The sequence below is a fragment of the Spermophilus citellus genome (assembly GCF_964194105.1).
Source record: "Spermophilus citellus genome assembly, chromosome: 17".
In the NCBI taxonomy this organism is placed as follows: Eukaryota; Metazoa; Chordata; class Mammalia; order Rodentia; family Sciuridae; genus Spermophilus; species Spermophilus citellus.
The window spans coordinates 65,253,439-65,272,531 of NC_138199.1; the positions used below are offsets into that span (position 1 = coordinate 65,253,439).

A 19,093-nucleotide genomic window follows, 5' to 3' on the forward strand; every position below is an offset into this window, starting at 1 on the left:
GTCAGTCCCCTTGTAGTCCAGGGAGACCCGTTTAGTTTCCTGAGTATAAATGAACTCTCAATTGCTGGGGTCACAAGACTTGGAGACTGAAATAACCTGTCTCTACCACTGGAAAATTAATCTGCAGGGCCAGTGTTAGTGAACTCAACACTCTGAGGTTAAGCCCTTTAGCTCTTGAGAACAGGCTGGTCACCCTGACTTCCTTTTGACCTGCTTTCTCTGTGCAGCCAGCGGCCCAGGTTAGAAAGTTCAATACACCTACTTAGAACATTGACTGTGGACTCGGACGTCAGCTGGGAGTTCATGGGCATCACATATTCTATGGTGAAGCAGCGTCCCCGCTCCTCACCTAGGAGACAAGAATTACTTATATTTCTAGGTTCTTCATGAACATGGATTCGAGGTTAGTACATTCAAGTGGTATTTCCAAACTCACATAAGGTCTTTGACTTGCTGTGTCTTTGCACATGGACTGAATACAAACTCTAGGGTCCCTCACTGGTGACTCCCAGGAGGGGTGGGGATATGTTCTGACATCACATCCTTCTGGAGCATGGTTCTGAGCACCACGAATTGCATGATAAGAGGTCAGGACTGGGAACCCCACACTGGGCAAACGCCCCACTGTGTCTCCTTGCTTCTGGATGGAGGAGGCTGATGGGAGTGCACGGCTGGCTTAGATTCATGAGTGTGGGTGTCACAGAACAGGTCCTGGTGACTTCAAATTCTGCTTCAGATTTAAGTAGAGCCTGACGCCACACAGTCTGGGGCAGTGGAAGATCAGGTCAGAATGGGAGGCTCAACAAGTGACCAGGAAGCCAGGCCTGCTGAATCCCATCCCACCACCATCCCACCCGCCACACAGAGGTCACAGAGCCTCACTTGGAAAAGCCCAGTGACCACTCTGTGGCTGTCCCAGCCAGCCCAGGCTTGCAGCCATTCTTGCAGGACATGGGAATGCTTTTCTTGTGCAGGCTGGAGCTGGGCTGTGATAAGGAGATCAAGAACAGAGCTCTTGGAACAGGGTGCCAGGGAAGCCCTGGTGAGCTGAGGGGAGGCCCAGGTAGGCAGGTGGGTAAGTATGATCAAAACCGGCACCATCTTGCAGGGCCCCAAGGACCTGCTTTGGGTTTTTCCTGTGTCACAGAAGAACAGAGAAACCGCTTAGTATTTCCTGTCCTGCAAACTAGGGGAGGCTGACTTAAGCTCCTGAGGGATTTGTAGAGTGGAAGCCATAACAAGCTTGGCTTCAGTGTTGGGGGGTTACACAGGATCCCAGCTCGAGGAGCCGAGATGTGCAAGAGCAGTCGGCACCTGCTCAGGTCATCCCAGCCAGCCCTGGGGGGCGGGGCATGGGAGGGCGGAGCCTCAGGAGGGGACCTGGGAGCTGAGAGGCTTGCTCAACCTATTATCCACTTGGAGAGTCCGCTCCTGTGCTGGGACCAGGTCCTGGATGCTGAACCCAGCACAGTCCAGAGCTTGTGGGGATTCTCTGTGACAACTGCCTCCTTCCAGCATCTCTTCCCCGGGAGGAACCACTTGGGGCAGGTTTTCCCAGGGGGAGGGCTGGCGCCCTTACCTGCCAGGAAGCAGACCCGCCAGAGGCCCGAGTGCAGGGACATCTTGACCTCGGTGCTCTGGTTCTGGGGCAGGACCACGCCTTCCTCCAGGTACAGCCAGTAGTCGGTGCTGACGGCGATGCCCAGGAGGCCCAGGCCGCAGACGGCAAAGACGCTGCTCAGCAGGGTCAGCGCCTTCCTCCCGCAGGTGCTCATCTTCCCGGCCACTGGCTGGACGCCGGCCCGCACGGTGTTGGCTCTGGGAAGGGAGAGAGGGCCAAGATGAGGAGCAGTAGCATGAATAAAGACACCAGGTAACTCAGGTGCTCTGGCATGGGGCTTCTGCACTCTGGCTACAATCTGGGGTCACTGAGGGGATGTCTACAAATCCCCAAGCCCCCTGGGCTTCGCTGGGGTCTGAGCAATAGAGTTTTCTTTTTTTTTTTTTTTTGGTACTGGGGATTGAACTCAGGGGTATTTGACCACTGAGCCACATCCCCAGCCCTATTTTGTATTTTATTTAGAGACAGGGTCTTGCCGAGTTGCTTAGTGCCTCACTTTTGCTGAGGTTGGCTTTGAACTCACAATTCTCCTGCCTCAGCCTCCCAAGCTGCTGGGATTACAGGCATGTGCCACTGCGCCCAGCTAGTTGTTTTTTTTTTTTGTTTTGAAGCTTGCAAAGCACTGCATCGAGTTCTTGAAGAATCACATTACATACTATGTAAAAGGCTGGAAAGCCTGTTTGGCTTTGCAAATTCTAGAATTTTCCAAACTTATTTGACTACAGAATGACATCTCTATCGTGTTCTGGGAAACCCACTCTAGGAACCATGTTGCCCCCATGAAAAACAAGAAGACTTGCTCTGTCCATGCTACAGAATTGCCGGGGGGTTGACTGCAATGGCAGAAGTCACTGTTTTGAAAAATCAGAAGCACAGTCCTGGTGCAGGGTTTTATTATTAGGCAACAATGGACTAAGCCCCCGCTTCTTGCAGAGCAGACAGATCAGAGCTCTTGAAATACGACAGCTGCTGCCTGGCAGAGGCTGAGCAGCCAATTTTAATGTTAAGCTTGGCAGAAAGTTGAGAAAGATTTGGGTCTTGGAGATTTGGAAGGATGGAAGTAGAGAGGAGATTGTATCTGAATCTAGAAAAGCAAGACATAAAAGAAGAGGTTGAAGGTGACCTTGCCTGCTAATCTCTGCAGCAGCAGACCCCAAAGCCTGGAATGTGCTGAGGAAAACCCCCAAAGTCTTAAACCTTCCCAGAGAACTCCACATGGGGTGAAAATAACTACTTTATTCACTATACAGTTATATTTTATGCTTCTATTGTGTCATTGTATTTATTTGTCAATAAATAATATCATGGATCGAGTGCCAGGCTACTGTGCAGAGTCCTCTATGTACAGTGTCTCAGGACCTCACAGCAATCTTGGAAGTAGCGAGTATGGGTCCCACTTTGTGGATGAGGAAACTGGGGCTTAGAGATGTTATGTAGCCTGCAAGACACCATTGGTGCATGGTGGACCACAGATTTAAACCCTGGTCTGATTCCACATTCTTGCCCAGATGACATCATATTTATACATATATATCTATTTTAAAGGTTTTTTTTTTTTTAGTTGTAAATGGATTCAATACTTTTATTTATTTATTTTTGGTGCTGAGGATTGAAATCAAGTCCTCACTCATGCTAGGCAAGAGATCTACCACTGAGCTACAGCCCCAGCCCCCAGACAACACTATTGTTTACTGAAGAAATAAATGGCTTCAGGGAGTGTGGGGTGAAGGACAAACACCCAAGGTAGGTTGCTTTGGGAATCCGGAAATGTAGAAGACACAATACTTGGAAAAATTTCTTTTTGCACGGCCCAGGGTTACATAAGGGCTGTTGCTTGATACTTTGGGACTCCCAGTTGGATGTCCTCTGGCAAATCCCCTGGTATCCGTGTCATGGTGGTGCACTATGACTCAGCATTTCTGATTCATAAAACCACCATGCAGGGAAGCAGGACTCATACCCCCCTTAACCCACACCAAAGACATTCAAGTTCCAGGGGTAGGAGTCCCTGAGATCACCCAGCCTGCAACTTGGAGGGACGAGGGTGCAAAATGTAAATATTTTGAACACTGATCCAGTGCTTCTTTCTCTGGAGTGCATGGAGAATTGCAACACAGTAAATGAACATTACCTGTACGTCCCTCTCTGGAAACACCACCATTATTAATACCTTCCTTCATGGCTATAAGGTTCTTGCTTAGCAGCTGGACGGCCATCTTAAGTGACAACCACCATTTTAAGGAGAAAGTTTTGCTTTCCCACCCAAGGGCCTTTCTGAGAAAGACTCACCACTCCCTCATACCAACCCAACCCTTAATGGCCCACGTTAGGACCCGATGAGCTCTGATTCCTGAGCCCCCCCCCCCAATAAAAGTCCCAGAACGCAAGCCTGTTTTGCCTCTCTCTCCTATAGAGAGATGGCCTTTATTGGTCAGCTCTGAAAAATAAACTCTCGAGTATGGATCTCTGCCTGGTCTCCGTCTTTCATTTCTTGCTTACCCATCTCTTGTTCCTCGCTTTCCCTTCAATGGCCCTTCCGTCTTTTAAAATTTCCTATGTGATTGTGCATGCGAGTCTGCATTCTCCCACCCAAGGCCTTCAGGAGGCCCCTTGGAGACACTGTGGTTGGAATGGATTCCTAGCTCCTACAGAATCAGGGGAACTCACTGCTTCTCCATGCTGTGAATCTCCTCCCTGTTCAACTATGTTCATTTGTTTTATTCTGAAGGGAGGAAGGCAGACTTTTTTTTATTAGTTGCCACCCCAAGAAAAGATGTCGACCCTCTAATGTTCAGTGAACAAAGCTGACTGCAAAACCATCATTTACTATCAGCTCTGCTGTGTAAAAAATGCACAGACTGGGAGGAAATAAAACCAAAACATTGACAGTAGATGCTTCCAGGTAATAAGGTTATGTATATTTTAAGCTCTTTATGTTTTTCAGTGCTCAATAAAGATTGTAAAAGAACATGCATTATTTCTATAGCTAGAAAAGAAAACTAAATTAAAGTTTAGAGACATCAATTCTGCAACCACTGCCCTTGTAAACAATAAATGCAGGGCTCTGGCTAACTCCTGGGTGGGGGACGCCAAAATGCAGTGTCACTCTTGGAAAACTAGGGCTCAGAAGCTCGACAGCTTTGAGCGTTTTAAGATGATTACCCGATGCCATTACCTCTAAGTATTAGATTGTTAATTATCAGAAATTAACAGTTGCTAATTATTATCCAGGGCTGGCAATTAGGGAGAAATGTCTTGTGGAGATTAAATCACTAATGGCCCATTTTCCCTCCCAAGCCAATAGTAAAAGGGTTTCAAAGAGTGCTTAGGGGCTCCGAGGCAGGTGAGGTTAAGGGTGCCCAGGAGAGTCTAGCTATGGGGCCGCTGAGGAGGATGGATGGAGGACAAACTCACATGTTCTGATCCCAGTCTCCCACTGGCCCCCAAAAGACCCCCATCGTGCTTTGATGAAGGGTTCGGGATTCTTGACAAAGCTTTGCAGCCAGTGACAGCAGCTGCTCTTGGGAGCTGGCCCAGTGACTCAGTGTTGGCGTGGCCAGTGGCCAGCAGGGTGAGCTGGAGATCAGGGCAGAGTCTCCAGTGGTTCCTGTAACCCTGCTCCTTCCCACCAGGCTGCCCTGTTATCTTCTATGGCGGTGGACGCTCCCCCATTAAGCAGTGGGGTCTGTGTGTCCTGGCCTTGGTGCGGCAGGTCTGTAACTGCACTGATGTTAAAGCCCACAGTAGGAAGGCCATGGGCTTTCTGAGGCTGGGTCATAAAAAGAGATGCGGCTTCCTCCTGACTCTTGGATGCTCACCAAGGGGAAGCCAGCCTTGATGGTAAGAGACTCCACTCCCCTGAGGTCCCCACACGTTAGGACAGTGCTTCTTGGCTGCAGCCCTATTGACATTTGGGGCTGGATGGTTCTTTTTTCTTGGGGGGCTGTCATGTGTGTGGCAGGAGGTTTAGCAGGATCCTTGCCCTCTTCCCCACCCAATGCCAAAATGATAGGCAAAAATATCCTAGTGGGGGAAAATGTTTCTAGTTGGGAAACTGCTTTCCAGGCTAGGTGCAGATGACCTGGTGGACAGTCCAGCAGAACTTCCAGCCCACAGCCAGCTGTGAGTCATGAGATTAAGTCTTCCTAGATGGACATCTAGCCTGGATGAGTTGCAGCCCCGGACAACATCCAACAGCAACTATATGAAAAATCACAAGAGCTGCCCAGCTGAGCACTCCCCAAATTCCTGACCCCCAAATCAAGAGCAAAATGAAACAGTTGTTGTTTTATGCCACTATGTTTCAAGGGAATTTGATACATAGCAAAAGTTACTAAAATAGCTTCTTTACTCACTTAATTAGCATCTTCTTCTCATGGCCTAGATAGACTCTAAATCCAAGGTGTGGCTTTGGCCCTGAATGTAACTTAGTGATGGAGGGCCTGCAGCTCATAGTCTATTCCTTGGAATTTACAGCCACGTGAGGTGTGAAGGGCATATGGGATCAGGCAAATTCAAATGGAGGTGCTGGCTCTCCTATGTACCCATCCTGGGCAAGTCATATCTCCACTCTGAACCTCAGTCTCTTCCTCTGAAAAACAGAAATAACCTCATAAGAATTTTTGTAAGGATTTATGAAAGTGTAATAGAACAAGGCTTGGCTACCTCTTAAACTCTCAGTATAATGCTAAGGTAACAGAGTAACACAACTTGATCCGGGAAGAGTAATAAATACCAGGGCAGATTGGAGAAGCTAAATTTGCCCCTGCAAATCAGCAAAATGGCCTGAACTTTTTACTTCCACCCAACAATCTCCCTCTTATTGTGGCAGTTGCTCTGCAGAGTTTATTTATTTATTTATTTATTTATTTTTCATTTCCACCCCTGGCAAATTTCAACCCTCCATCAACCAGTTGGAGACATTTTAGGTTTTCTCATATTGCAGAAGGATGTGGAATGCCTTCCTGGTGGGTAGTGTGACATCTCTGTAGACATATCACAAAGACAGTATTAGCAAACATGGGTGCAGTGCTTACTACGGTTGAGCACAGCAGGTGCAGCATCAGAGGACCTTGTCCCTTGGAGCTTGGAGACCTCAGGGTCATTACTGTCTCACTGTCCTAATGGGGCCCCTCCCAGAGACACTGCCTTTCACCAAGTGGTCCTGAAGCTGCCTGTTTTCCCGCTGGCCCCGAGCTCTCTGTGCCACATTGCTGATGCTCTTGGAGTTTGAATCTTGCTGGGCAACGATTCACTGCCCTCACAAGACAGGAGTGTGCTCCCTGCATTCCAAGCACTCTGCCCCAAGACTAAGAGCAGGGCACAGTAGCCTGTCAGCCAGAAGCTCGGGCTATGAGCTGAGGAAACAGCTCTGGCAGAGCCCCGTCACAATGTGTCCCCCAAACCTCTTGGAGTGGAGGTCAGGGTTAATGAAAACTCCTCCTACTGTTGACTTGGCAGGAGATTGCTGATGAACTGGTTTCCATGGGGACCAAGTAGCATCATGGGCAACCAGCAAGGGTCACTGCTCTCGCCAACAAAAGTCTAGCTGGAGAGAGATGACCATGACTGTTGAAGGTCCAACAAGATGCCTAGAAAAGCCTCTATAGTGCTTCTCCAAAGGTATGGACATGAACACTCTGGTTAAGTGGAAAAGCACTAACCAATACAACAGTCACTAATATGGCAGTATGTAAAAATGTGATGTGTAACCGATGTGATTCTGCAATCTGTATTTGGGGTAAAAATGGGAGTTCATAACCCACTTGATTCTAATGTATGAAATATGATTTGTCAAGAGCTTTGTAATGTTGTGAATTTCCAATAAATAAAAAAAGAAAAGAAAAGAAAAGAAAAGCACTAACCAAGTAGTGATAATAGTGATTCCATCATTAGGATTATTTTCGTTGCAGAATTTTTCTATGCAAATTAAAGGTTTTGCTATGCAATCAAACCACACTACACATACAATATGAGACTGATTTTATTTTACTTTATTTAATATTGCCATTCTTTTCTTTTTTCTTAGGGGAGGGGTACCAGGGATTGAACTCAGAGGCACTCAACCACTGAGCTACATCCCCAACCCTTTTTGGTATTTTTATTTAGAGACCGGGTCTCACTGAGTTGCTTAGCACCTCACCTTTGCTGAGGCTGGCTTTGAACTTGTGATCCTCCTGCCTCAGCCTCCCAAGTGGCTGGGATTATAGGTGTGCACTGCTGTGCCCAGCACACCATTATTTCCTACTGTTTTTAGTAGCTTTAGAATACATGCTCTCTAATTTGCCTATACCAAAACCGATATAACCATTTGCCTACTGAGGAATAGTTAGGTTGTTTCCAAAAAATTTCTTAGTGTAATCAACAATGAATAAACATATTCATTACTAAATAACTATGGGCAACTGCAAGTATTTTTTTTTTGGAAAAAATTCCTGCAAGTGGAATATCTAAAGGACATGAACCTTTTTAGCACTCTTGAAGTACTATCAGACCTCGTTTGAAAGATTTCAAAGGCATTACTATCCCCACTGTCTATGGCACAGTGAAGGTCTCACTTCAGGGACATAGAATTTCACACTCACCCCCAATCAGAAGAGTTGCTCCCCTATCTCCTCTGAGAAATTGGCACCTGGACTCTGTTCTGTTGCTTGATGCACCAGTGGGATTTGCTAGATTAATATTTCCATGCTAGAGACAATCCTTCGGGAAATTCCAGGGCCTCCAGTGTAAAGCAAAATGTCTTATACCAGCGCTCTGGTTTTAATCTCAAATGTAGCTCAAAGGTCTGTGTGTTAAGGGCTTAGTCCTCAAGGTGGCGCTATTGGGAGGTAGTGGAACCTTTAAGAGGTGGGGCCTAGTGGGAGGTCTTTAGGTCATGGGTATGCCTGTGAAGGGAATGATGGGATACCAATCTCTTTTGCTTCCCAGCAATGAGGTGAGCAGTTTTGTTCTTCCACAGGCTCCTGTATGATGTGCTGCCCTGCCACAGGCCCAAAGCAACAGGGCAAACTAATCATGGACTGAGACCTATAGAACTGTGACCCCCAAATAATCTTTTCCCTTTATAATTTGATAATCTCAGGTATTTGTTATAGTGATACAAAGCTGACTAACATAACCAGTGATTTGAAACCTTCTGAGGTGCATCATATCACCTATACAATATGTAAACATACGGATGCTCAAGTCAAGATTGGCTGCAAAAATAATCACTAAAAATCATCCAAATACTGAGATAAATGGCTAAACACAAAAATTATATATCAAAAAACCAACAGATATACACCAACAGCAGCCAGTTGAAAAATGTAATGCATGAAAAAAATCCTGTCTGTGAAGCAACAAAATGGTAAAGTTTTAGATTATCTTACTAAATTATATGTTAATGCTACATAAAGAAAACCTTTAAACTATTGACAAACATAAAATGAGACTGACAAACATAAAACAAGATTGATAAATAATGTCACATTTTTAGATTGACAGTGTCATATAAAAGTGTCATCTTTCCCCTAAGTTAATCTATGAATTCAGTGCGATGAGTTCTCTGGCACATGATTCTGGGGTTAGTCTAGAATAAGAAGCATTGATTAAATAGCCAGAAAATTATTTTAAAGTTGAAGATAAATAAGTAGGAGCTATTAGATATTTATGTTTATGATGCAGCCTCTGCAATTAAAATATTTTGATGCTGATGAAAAAAATCGATACATCAATAGAAATTTTTAAAAAGCCATTTCCAGCTGTGATTAACTAGCTTGTTAAAATAGCAGTTTCTGACTATGTTTAACTAGCTTGTATTAGACTAATTCTCCCACTGAGAATAACTCTAACAGTTGGATAAAGTGTAAAAAATCTGTTTAAAGACATTGGACAGCAATCACAAAAATCCATGATTCTAGAGGTCAAGAGCAATTGACATTTTGTACAAATTTTCCAATTGAAGTAAAGTATTTGCTAGTTCATACAGTGCGGGTATGAGAGGCTGAGCAAAAATCTGCAGATCTTACAGTAGTACATCGTGCTATAAAATCAAAATGAGAGTTTAGGGCTTGCCAAGGAGGAGCGTTGTGGTAAAGAGAAAAAATTTTCAAATGGGGACCTTGGGAATACTGATACTCTCTATAAAGAAGTAATACTCCATGTAAAGAAATAATCCAGCTTCCACTAGATGGATATCCATCTTCAGAGCAGCTCAATTCATGATTGAATGTAGGCAATTTTCTCCTAGGTAACAGACTGACAAAATCAAAACTAAATCCCATTTTGGGGAATATCATAGCACAAAGAGCAATTCTACTTTTCCATGTGAATGTCTAGTGCTCAATGAAAAAAATACCAGACATATCAAGAAGCAGGACAAGACTAAAAAAGGAAACATTGGACACAGAAATGATGAGAGTCAGAACATAATACGGCAACACTGTTAACATGCCTAAAAAATAATCATCAACTCGGATTTTCATCCCCAGTTAAAATATCCCTCAACATTGGAGGCAAAATAGGAATATATTCAGACAAACAAAAATGAGGAAATTTGGCATCAGTAGACTTGCATCAAGAGAAATGTTAATGCCCGGTGTGGTGGCACATGCCTGTAATCCTATTGGCTGAGGCCCAGGGTTTGCTAGTTCAAAGCCAGCTCAGCAAAAGCTAGGTGCTGAGCAACTCAGTGAGACCCTGTCTCTAAATAAAATACAAAATTGGGCTGGGGATGTGGCTCAGTGGTCTAGTGCCTGTGAGTTCAATCCTCAGTACCAACCCCCACCAAAAAAAAGAAAAAGAAAAAAAGAAATGCTGAATGTGTTTGTGACACAGAATGAATTAGTGCCCAAGCCCAGGAAGGCAGGACAGAAGCAGCAGCAATGGAAAGGACAATTACCTGGGTTAGTGTAAATAAGTGGTGAGTGTAAGAGGAACAATAGTCCTATCTTGTGGGTTGAAACACATGTGGAATTACTTTGAAGCCAATGTGCCCTTTTTCTATGACTTAAGATTTTATCTGTTGAACTGAATGGTAAGAAAATCATAATTTACCACAACTTATTGGGTGAAGCAAAGTTGACTCAGAAGAAAACCATAGCCTCAAGAGTATATGTGTGTGTGTGTGTGTGTGTGTGTGTGTGTGTGTGTGTGTGTAGCCCCTTGGACACACACATAGGAGGAAGAAAATAATAACATGGAAGAAATTAATGAAAAGGAAACAAACACGTAATGAGGAAAATCCACGGTAGAATTGGTAAATTCATTGAAGAATGGGGGTGGGGAAGGAGTGTGCAGAGGGAGAGTGTGAGTCCAGGGCTGGCGCGGCTGTGGAGTCGAGGCCCTCTCCTCTACACTGATGGGGATGAGCGTACAGCTCCACTTGATGACATCCACCTAAATTAACAATGCAGCCGTTCCATGATTTAGTAATTGCATTGCGAGGCAGGCACTCTGGATATACCGACAAGGTGCCCGCGTAGCAGGCGGCTTCTGCTGCACTCTGTGCAAAGACAAGAAACAGCAGGCAGCTCAGGTGACCAGTGGGGCAGGGGCTAGTCAAATAAATGAGCATTCCTTCCTCCCTATAATCGAACACTGGGTGACTATCACATATGAAGAATTCTGTATATTCAATATGGTAAGCTTTCCAAAAATTATTGAGTGATAAAGGCAACAATCATGAAATTGCATACAGTATGATACTGGGTAAAAATAATGCAATCATCTATGCTATGTGAGTAGTTTATATATTGTGTATTTGTGTATTATTTTTATTTTCTGATTTCTCTCCCTCTCTATATATTATAATTAAAATAGAGATGATTATATATATATATATATATACACATAGGTTATATATATAGATATATATTATATTTCTCTCTATATATACACACACACATATATATATGTGTGTATATATATATATATATATATATGTATATATATATATATATATAGAGAGAGAGAGAGAGAGGGAATGTGTGTGTGTGTGTCTGGGTTGAAACTCAGGTGTGCCAGACCCCCACACTCAGGCTCTGTTTACTTCTCCCTCAATGCCTTCATAAAGAGATGAAAATCCGCCCTGGCTTTCATTTAATCCATAAATTTAAAAGCTCCTGCCTCCCCTCTTCATACAGAGATGCGCTCTTGAACACACACACCTGTACCTAGGACCTCTCTGCCCTACCTACCCAGCACCCCAGCTCCACCCTCAGCGGAGGCCTCAGGAACAACCCCTCCCTCTGTCCTGCTAAGTCCCGCTCACCCTGGCAGCAGAAGAGACCCACCAGCCCACCCAAAGCCAGTCCCACAATGAAGAGGGTGCCGTCCTGAACTCCACCACAACAGAAATGGATTTTTATATTAGGGTATTTTCTGGAGCCAAAGTACCAGGCAAACGCAGGACCGCACAATTTTCTTCTTCTTTAACACAGCAGCAAAAGGACTGCAAACTCCAGTGTTCAGGGCGTGAAGTCTTCCTTGCTGACAATGAGAAGCCTGCTCGCCCCATCACCTCCTGCTCACACCTCCCTGCAGCTCTGGGTGAGCATCCGACACTCACTTCCCCCATGGCCACCGGGTGTGACAAAAGCCAGAGAGAAATGGAAAACAATTTTGTACCCTGTGTCCTAATATATGTAGACAGGAAAAATGTTCAGGCTTGATCTAATTCCGGTGACACTGGCCATCCATCAGATCAGGCTGCAGCCTGCTGAGACAGCGGGCCAGGCTCCCACCCCGCCCCAGAGTCCTGGTTGTGGGTTTGCCCTTCTCCCACCTGCGCACATCCCGGCCTCCCGCTGGCTGACGTTTATTGGACCAGGACACGTGCCCAACACCGCTCTGAGCAATTTACACGTGTTAATCCACCTCATCCTCACAACTCTTCACAGCATAATTAAAATAGCTACTCCTTCCTTTAGTTTGCAGAATTAAATGAACACACTAACGAGCTCTTGATGGAGACTCCAGCCTGATACATAGCAAGCACAGAGTCTGTCTTTTGAATTTGTGATACGACTTTTTAATTTACTCTCTCTGGCTCTTTCCCATTCTTCCTGTGGATTGAAGTTAAGCCATTTCCTTTCTCCGGTACAGCTTTATTCTCCTCTTGCTTCTTCTATGTTGTTTTTCTTTTTTTCAAATACATTACAATTCTAGGGAAGCCCAGGATTACAATGATACACATATTGTCTTACACAGCGCCTTTTAATACCTGTCAGGAGAAGAAATACACAATGGCTGGTTCTGGTAATTACCTGCCTAATTACCTTTATTGATGTTCTTTGTTTATGAAAATTCAAGTTCATGTCTGGTGTTGGTTGCTTTTAGCCTGAAGAACTTCATTTAGCATTTCTTGTCAGGGGGATCTTTCAGCCACAGTTCTTTCAGTTTGTGTTGAGCGGGGTGTTTTTATCCCATCTGCATTTTTTAAAGGATAGTTTTGCTGGCTATCAGAGTCTTGGATGATGGCATTTTTCTTTTTCTCTCATGCAGTCTTTTGACTGGGGCCTCCTTGTCTTCCTGGCTCCAGGACATTTGATGAGATGTCAGCTCTGAATCCTCTTGCGGGTTCCCTTGTACTTGACGAGTCATTTTTCTCTTGTTTGCTTTTAAGATGTTGCCTTTGACATTTTGACAATGATGTGCCTGGGGGTGGCATAGTTCCTCCTAGCCACGGTTATTATCTCTACTTTATTGACAAGAGGGTAGTCACACAGTAGGAAAGCCAGGGTCTCCCAACTGTAAAGTAGAGGAGCTGGGATTTGAACTGGGAAATCTGGCACCACGATCTGTTCATGCTCAGCTGCCTCCTGTTCATCTCTCAGCCTGGCTCTCGTGGGGCTGCAGGTCACTTCTGCCAGAGTGCTCGGCCACCCTGGGGATGCTCCCTTCCGAAAAGCAGAGATACCAGAATGACAAATGGAAACATTGACCTACTTTTTTTCAACATCACTAGCCTCTTGCTTAAGATAGGAGAGATGAAGATTTCGGGTCCTTTTTCCTTGGCTTTTGCATAATCTACATGGATGGGAAAACCAGGTATTTTCCTTTTAGGATAATGCTTGCCTTATTTGGAAAGAACATTCCATCGAACCTCCCATTGTGTGTCCCTCCTATAAAAATAAAGAATCCAGGTGCAAGCTCTCTCTTTCCAACGGACCCCTAAGGTTGAAAGCCGTCCCAGATTTTGAAAGGTATTTCTGTGTGCTTGTGAGCTTTCCTCACTGTTTTCTCAGTTATTGATGTAATCGGGTTTTGTGAACACAGCATAGGTCACCAGCCCCGCTTAGCTGGCGATAAGCAACCAAGTGTACATCACTGGACACTGAGTGATCCTTGGTCATGCCCAGACACCCCCCTACCATGATCGAAGTCCATGTTTATGTTTTAGGAGTGACATGATTTTTTTCTCTTTCTGCTGATTATTTCTTCAGGGGAGAGGGGAAGAAAGTGGGGTGAGGGCATCCGGGGAGGGAAGCCCAGGTTCCCCCAGATCCAGAGCCCAGCCAGCTACCCTGCAGAAGACAGGACTTCCAAAGAAAGGCCGTGTGACTGCAGAATGAGGACTCCTGTGAGACAATCAAGTGTGACCCTGCCCCGTCACAAAGCCCTGGGGGTGTGCTTCTATAAATACCTCCTCCCAGCACCGTTTGCTGCCTCCAGGATTCTAAGGGTATGTAGGACACACCGAAGCCTCCCTACTCTCCACCATCCTGGGTCCCTGCAGTTCTTCTGTAGGCCCCAGCCCTGCCCCATTGGGTCCTCACGATCAAATAGAGAAGCTAGACAGATTCCCCAGGGGTCCAAGAACAACAGCCTTGAGCCCCGGCTCCCAGACCCCGCCACCATGCTGGTGCAAAACGGAAAACGATGTGCAGCCACGTCAGGATGTGAACCTTCAACCCGATGCCAAAGGAAGGGAGCCGCTTAAGAGGGGATGCCGTGTTTCTCTGGGGAGTTAGTTCTCAGCCTGATGCCATCCCCCCTTCCTTCCACCCTGTTGATGTAAGATGGAAAGATGTCTGGGCAAACCTGAGGCCCCCAAGCACCTAGTTCTGAGCATGTCCCTACAAGTGAGGAAGCCCAAGGCCACGTGGAAGGCAGAGCAAGTCCACTGGCTCTTTTGGCCCTGGAGGGTGGCCCCACGGCCCTCGGAGGGTCTTGCCCTTGGTCCACGAGTCCATGCTCTGGCAGATGTGATGTCTCTTGAGATGAAACCAGGTGTTTTCACGGTTTTAAAGGGACATTGATGTCTCCTGACTGGATGACAGAATTAAAGGCCTGCAGAGCGAACTCAGGGCCAAAATGGGGGCTGTCACTCCTCACTGGGCACCCCCCACACCGGGGGAGTGGCCAGTGACAAGATAGGGGAAGGCCAGGGGCTGCTGCTGCCCCTCTCTGTCAGCAACACCACCTCACCGGCCCCAGAGCCTCTGGGCATCCAAGAGCATCGGTCTGGAAACAGAAGCACAAGGCAGGACAAGGATGAGCCTCACCAGGCCGGGCGCTGCCCTGCCACTCCCCTGCTGCTTGGCTCATAATCTCGTCAGGACCCTCTGAGGGAGCAGGCAGGATGCACAGCAGGGAGGTCCGGGCAGCTGGTCTGGCTCCTTCTGCTGCCTCCGCTCTCCGAGGAGCTGGGGCCTGGGGCAAACTCACTCGGCCTCAGTTTCATCAATAATCCAGGAGTGAGTCTCTCTTCAGAGTTGCCATGAGAACGATGTGACATTATGGAGGCCACAGGCTCTTCACAAATGCCAACTTTACTCCCGGATCCAGAAGGGTGGCAAAGTCGACCCCAAAGCTGGAAAGCTCTGGGTGGAGAAGATGGCATCTGTGGGCTGCGAGCTGCAGGTGAGGAACCCTGTTTGCCTCCTTTCAGCCTTGGTAACTGGCTCCGTGGAACCAGGCAGAGGCTGGGATGGGACGGGGAGGCGGGGAGGCTCAGGATTTGGCAGGGCTGAGAATTCCAGAAACCTCCAGAAAACTGCCAGATAGGAAAGTGTCTGCCTTCCAAGAGTCAGGTCAAGAACTGAGAGGAGAATGAGAATGGTGTGCCGTGGCCTTTCCCAAGAGCCCCTGGCCTGGCAGAATGGGACAGGACAAGTCCTTAGAGCAGTGGTCCTCCATCCTGCTGCCGGTTTGTATCACCTGAGGAGTTTTAAAGAAGCTTTAAAGAGATCCCAGTGCCGGATTCCTCCCAAGACCCATTGCATCTGACCTTGTGGGGATGGGCAGGGCCCCCCAGTGTTTTTAAAATTCTCAGGTGATTCTAATGCACAGTCAAGGTTAAGAACCAGTTGCTCATATGTGGACCCTCACAAGCCTGGAGATATACAGACCCCACACTCAGGATCTGCTTTCAGTTTGGACCAGAACTGAGTTGTCCAACATGGCAGCCACTAGCCACAGGTGGCTCTGAGCATCTGAAATGTGGTGTGCCCAAACTGAGATGTGTGGTAAGTATGAAACACACAACAAATTCCTAGGACTTAGTGTGACAAAAGAACATAAAACATTAAGGATTCTTAAAACATTGATTACAAGTGGCAATGGCATACTGAGCCTAGATACAATGTATCGTGAAGATTAATTTTACTCGTGTCATTATAGCATGGTCATAGAAAATTTTAAATTACATTATATGACTCACATTTCTTTTTTTTATTGGACAGTCCTGGTTTAGAAATGAATCAGTTAAAAATGTGTTTTCTATGGTTCTTCTACTTGTAAGTTTGTTTTATCGGGTTGTGACAATAGTTTAATACATGATTCCATTTATATAATATCCTTGAAGTGGAAAACGAAAATAAAGAAATGGAGAAGAGGATAATGTTACTAGGGTCAGGGATGAGGAGGGGAGATGGAAAGAGGCCATGTATGGCCAGAAAAGGGCACCAGGAGGTCCATATGGTGAGGGAAGGTTCTGGATCTTTACTGTATCAACATCGACCTTCTGGGTGTCACATGGTATGGTAATTTTGCAAGATGGCATCCTCAGTGGAACTGGGTAAAGGGTATCTGGAATCTCTGTATATTTGTCACAATGGCATGTGAAGCTACAGTTATGTCAAAATAAAAGGTTTAATTAAAAAATATCACTTTTGCAACAGTAACTTTCATACTCTGCTGGCAGGAACATAAAATAGAGAAACTCTTTTGGAAAGCAGTTTGGTTGAACTTTAAACATTTTCATTTCTCTTGGTTCCAACAATTCTGCTCCTGGGAATTGCTGCCAAGGAAATAAATACAAATATGAAATACACAAAGATGTTTATTCACTGTTTAACAGCAAAAATGCCCCAGACCACCAAAAGGCCTTCCTGTGAAGGAAGGCCCAAGTGAACTCTGGCTTTCCACTCGAGGGGCCAACAGGTGGTCAGTGATGGAAAATGCTGGCCAGGGGAGCAACAAGAAACGCAAAACAGTGTATTAATAGCCTGTTTGATAATTTAAAAAATATCTTTTACAATGTGTGATGATAAGTATGAAAGCATGAATAGTGGTTGTGTTGATAGAAGGATTACAAATGAATTCATTATTTCTACTTTACTGTGTATTTCCCCTGATTTTGTTTAATAAATAGTCACTTTGTCTTCCAATGGCATGACCTTTCTCCTAAAAAAAAAAATCAGCCATCTCTCCTTGCTGAGGGACAATGCCCAACTAGGGAACATGGCAGGCAGCCGACTCGCCCCCTGCTGGCTGACTGTGGCGGTGCAGCCTGGAGTTCCGAGTTGCCTGGAGGAAATGCTGGGTCAGAACGCATGGCCTGGGCAGCGAGGGGTCGGGTGGGGGGCGGTGCAGTGGGGGGCGGTGCAATTGGGGGCAGATTTAAGACCCCATTTCTGCTCCAAAGCCACTCGGAGAATGATTGTCTATTGCAAGAGTAGAAAGTATCTGAACCATGGTAGCCTACGTAAACTCTGGAAAGATGCTTTTAGAGCTTCCTTTGGTAAAGACGAAATTAATGACATTAGTGGAATGCGTGGTGGGTCACTGAGGGGGGAAACGGCATGGAGTCCCGGCGGTCAAGGAGATGTGCTCTATTGTCCTAGCTAATGCCAAGTCCTTTTCCAAAGGAGCCATACCATCTGCAGCATGTAGGAGTCCCTGATCCCTCGTGGCCTTCCCACTATTCGGTATTGTTGGATTTCTTGATTTTGGAAATCTTCATTTCCATGATTACTCGTGATATAGAGTATCTTTTTGTTTAGTCCAGATTCCTCTTCCCTTTTTTGGTGAAAACTCTCTTTCACCGTCTTCTCTCCATTTTTTCCTTCTACTGAGTTCTTCATCTTTTTTATTATTAATATATAGGTGTTCTTGAACTAGTACAGATACTAATCTTTTGTCTATTTATGGGTGGAAACAATTTTTGCACAATCCATGGCTTTTCTTTTCACCTTATTTATGGAACATTTTGAGAAGTTCTTAAATTCATTTGTATTGTACTATCACTAAATTTTGAAGGTTGACCTATATGTAGCAACTTTGCTGAAAGAGTCTCTTGGATTTTCTATATAGATGATCATAAGTCAATGTATGTTAACAGTTCTGTAGTTTTTTTCACTCAGATTCTTATACCTTTTTTTTTTTGTCTTTTTTTCCCCCTTGGCACACTGTTTAAAAAATTTGGGACATACAAGGGATGATAATGATATACTTGTCCAATTTGAAAAATAATGATTCTAACATTTTAACACTGAGTATGATAGTTGTTGAAAATATGGCTGATCTGGGTAAGAAAGTTCTCTACTGTTGCTAGTTTGCTAACAGGTTTTGTGTTTTTGTTTTACAATAATATTGATCTTCATCATTTTCTGCATTTATTGAAATAAACATTTCCCCTTCTTTATATATATATATATATATATATATATATATATATATATATATATTAATGAGGTAAATTATATTAATAGACTTTTTAATGTTAAAACACCCCTGCATTACTGGGATATATCTTGCTGTTGTTGTCAGATATACATATACAATTTACTATCTGTGACATTGGTGTTTATAAATAAGTAAGGTTGATCCATAATTTTCCTGTTGTTTTGTTTGGTATCATCACCAAAGTTTGAGAATTAACCACAATGGGATATCATTATGCATACACTGGAATGGCTAAAAGTAAAAAGATCGGCAATACTAAAAGTGTTGGTGAAGATCTGGAGAAACCAGAACTCTCATACATTGCTGGTAAGAATGCAAAATGTTACGACTACTTTAAAAAGTAGTTTTGAAGCTTCTTATAAAATTAAACACGCACTTGCCACATAGCTCAGCAATTTCACAGTTATGTGGGACACAGAGGAATGAAAAATTGTGATTGCAAACAGCCCAAACTAGAAATAACCCCGAAGTCCCAACTGCTGAATGTGGTATATGGAATACTACTCAGCAATGAAAAGAATAAATGATTGATACTTAAAACAACATGAGTGAATCTCAGAAGCATTACACTAACTGAGA

General features: G+C 44.8%; 1 protein-coding gene across 3 annotated transcripts in view; it reads right to left on the reverse strand.

The window, feature by feature from the left end:
* Positions 1-19,093, reverse strand: part of CACNG5 (calcium voltage-gated channel auxiliary subunit gamma 5) — a 39,467-nt gene that overhangs the window by 7,454 nt on the left and 12,920 nt on the right. For 2 of the 3 annotated variants that reach the window (XM_081271970.1, XM_081271971.1), the window contains 3 exons: positions 5,977-6,212; positions 1,580-1,818; positions 263-349 (listed from right to left, as the gene is read on the reverse strand). In XM_081271970.1, the coding sequence (XP_081128096.1) occupies positions 263-349; positions 1,580-1,818; positions 5,977-6,074 (424 nt within the window). In that variant the 5' untranslated portion in view covers positions 6,075-6,212. The remainder of the gene's footprint in view (positions 1-262; positions 350-1,579; positions 1,819-5,976; positions 6,213-19,093) is intronic. The other variant, XM_081271972.1, reaches the window with a different exon arrangement.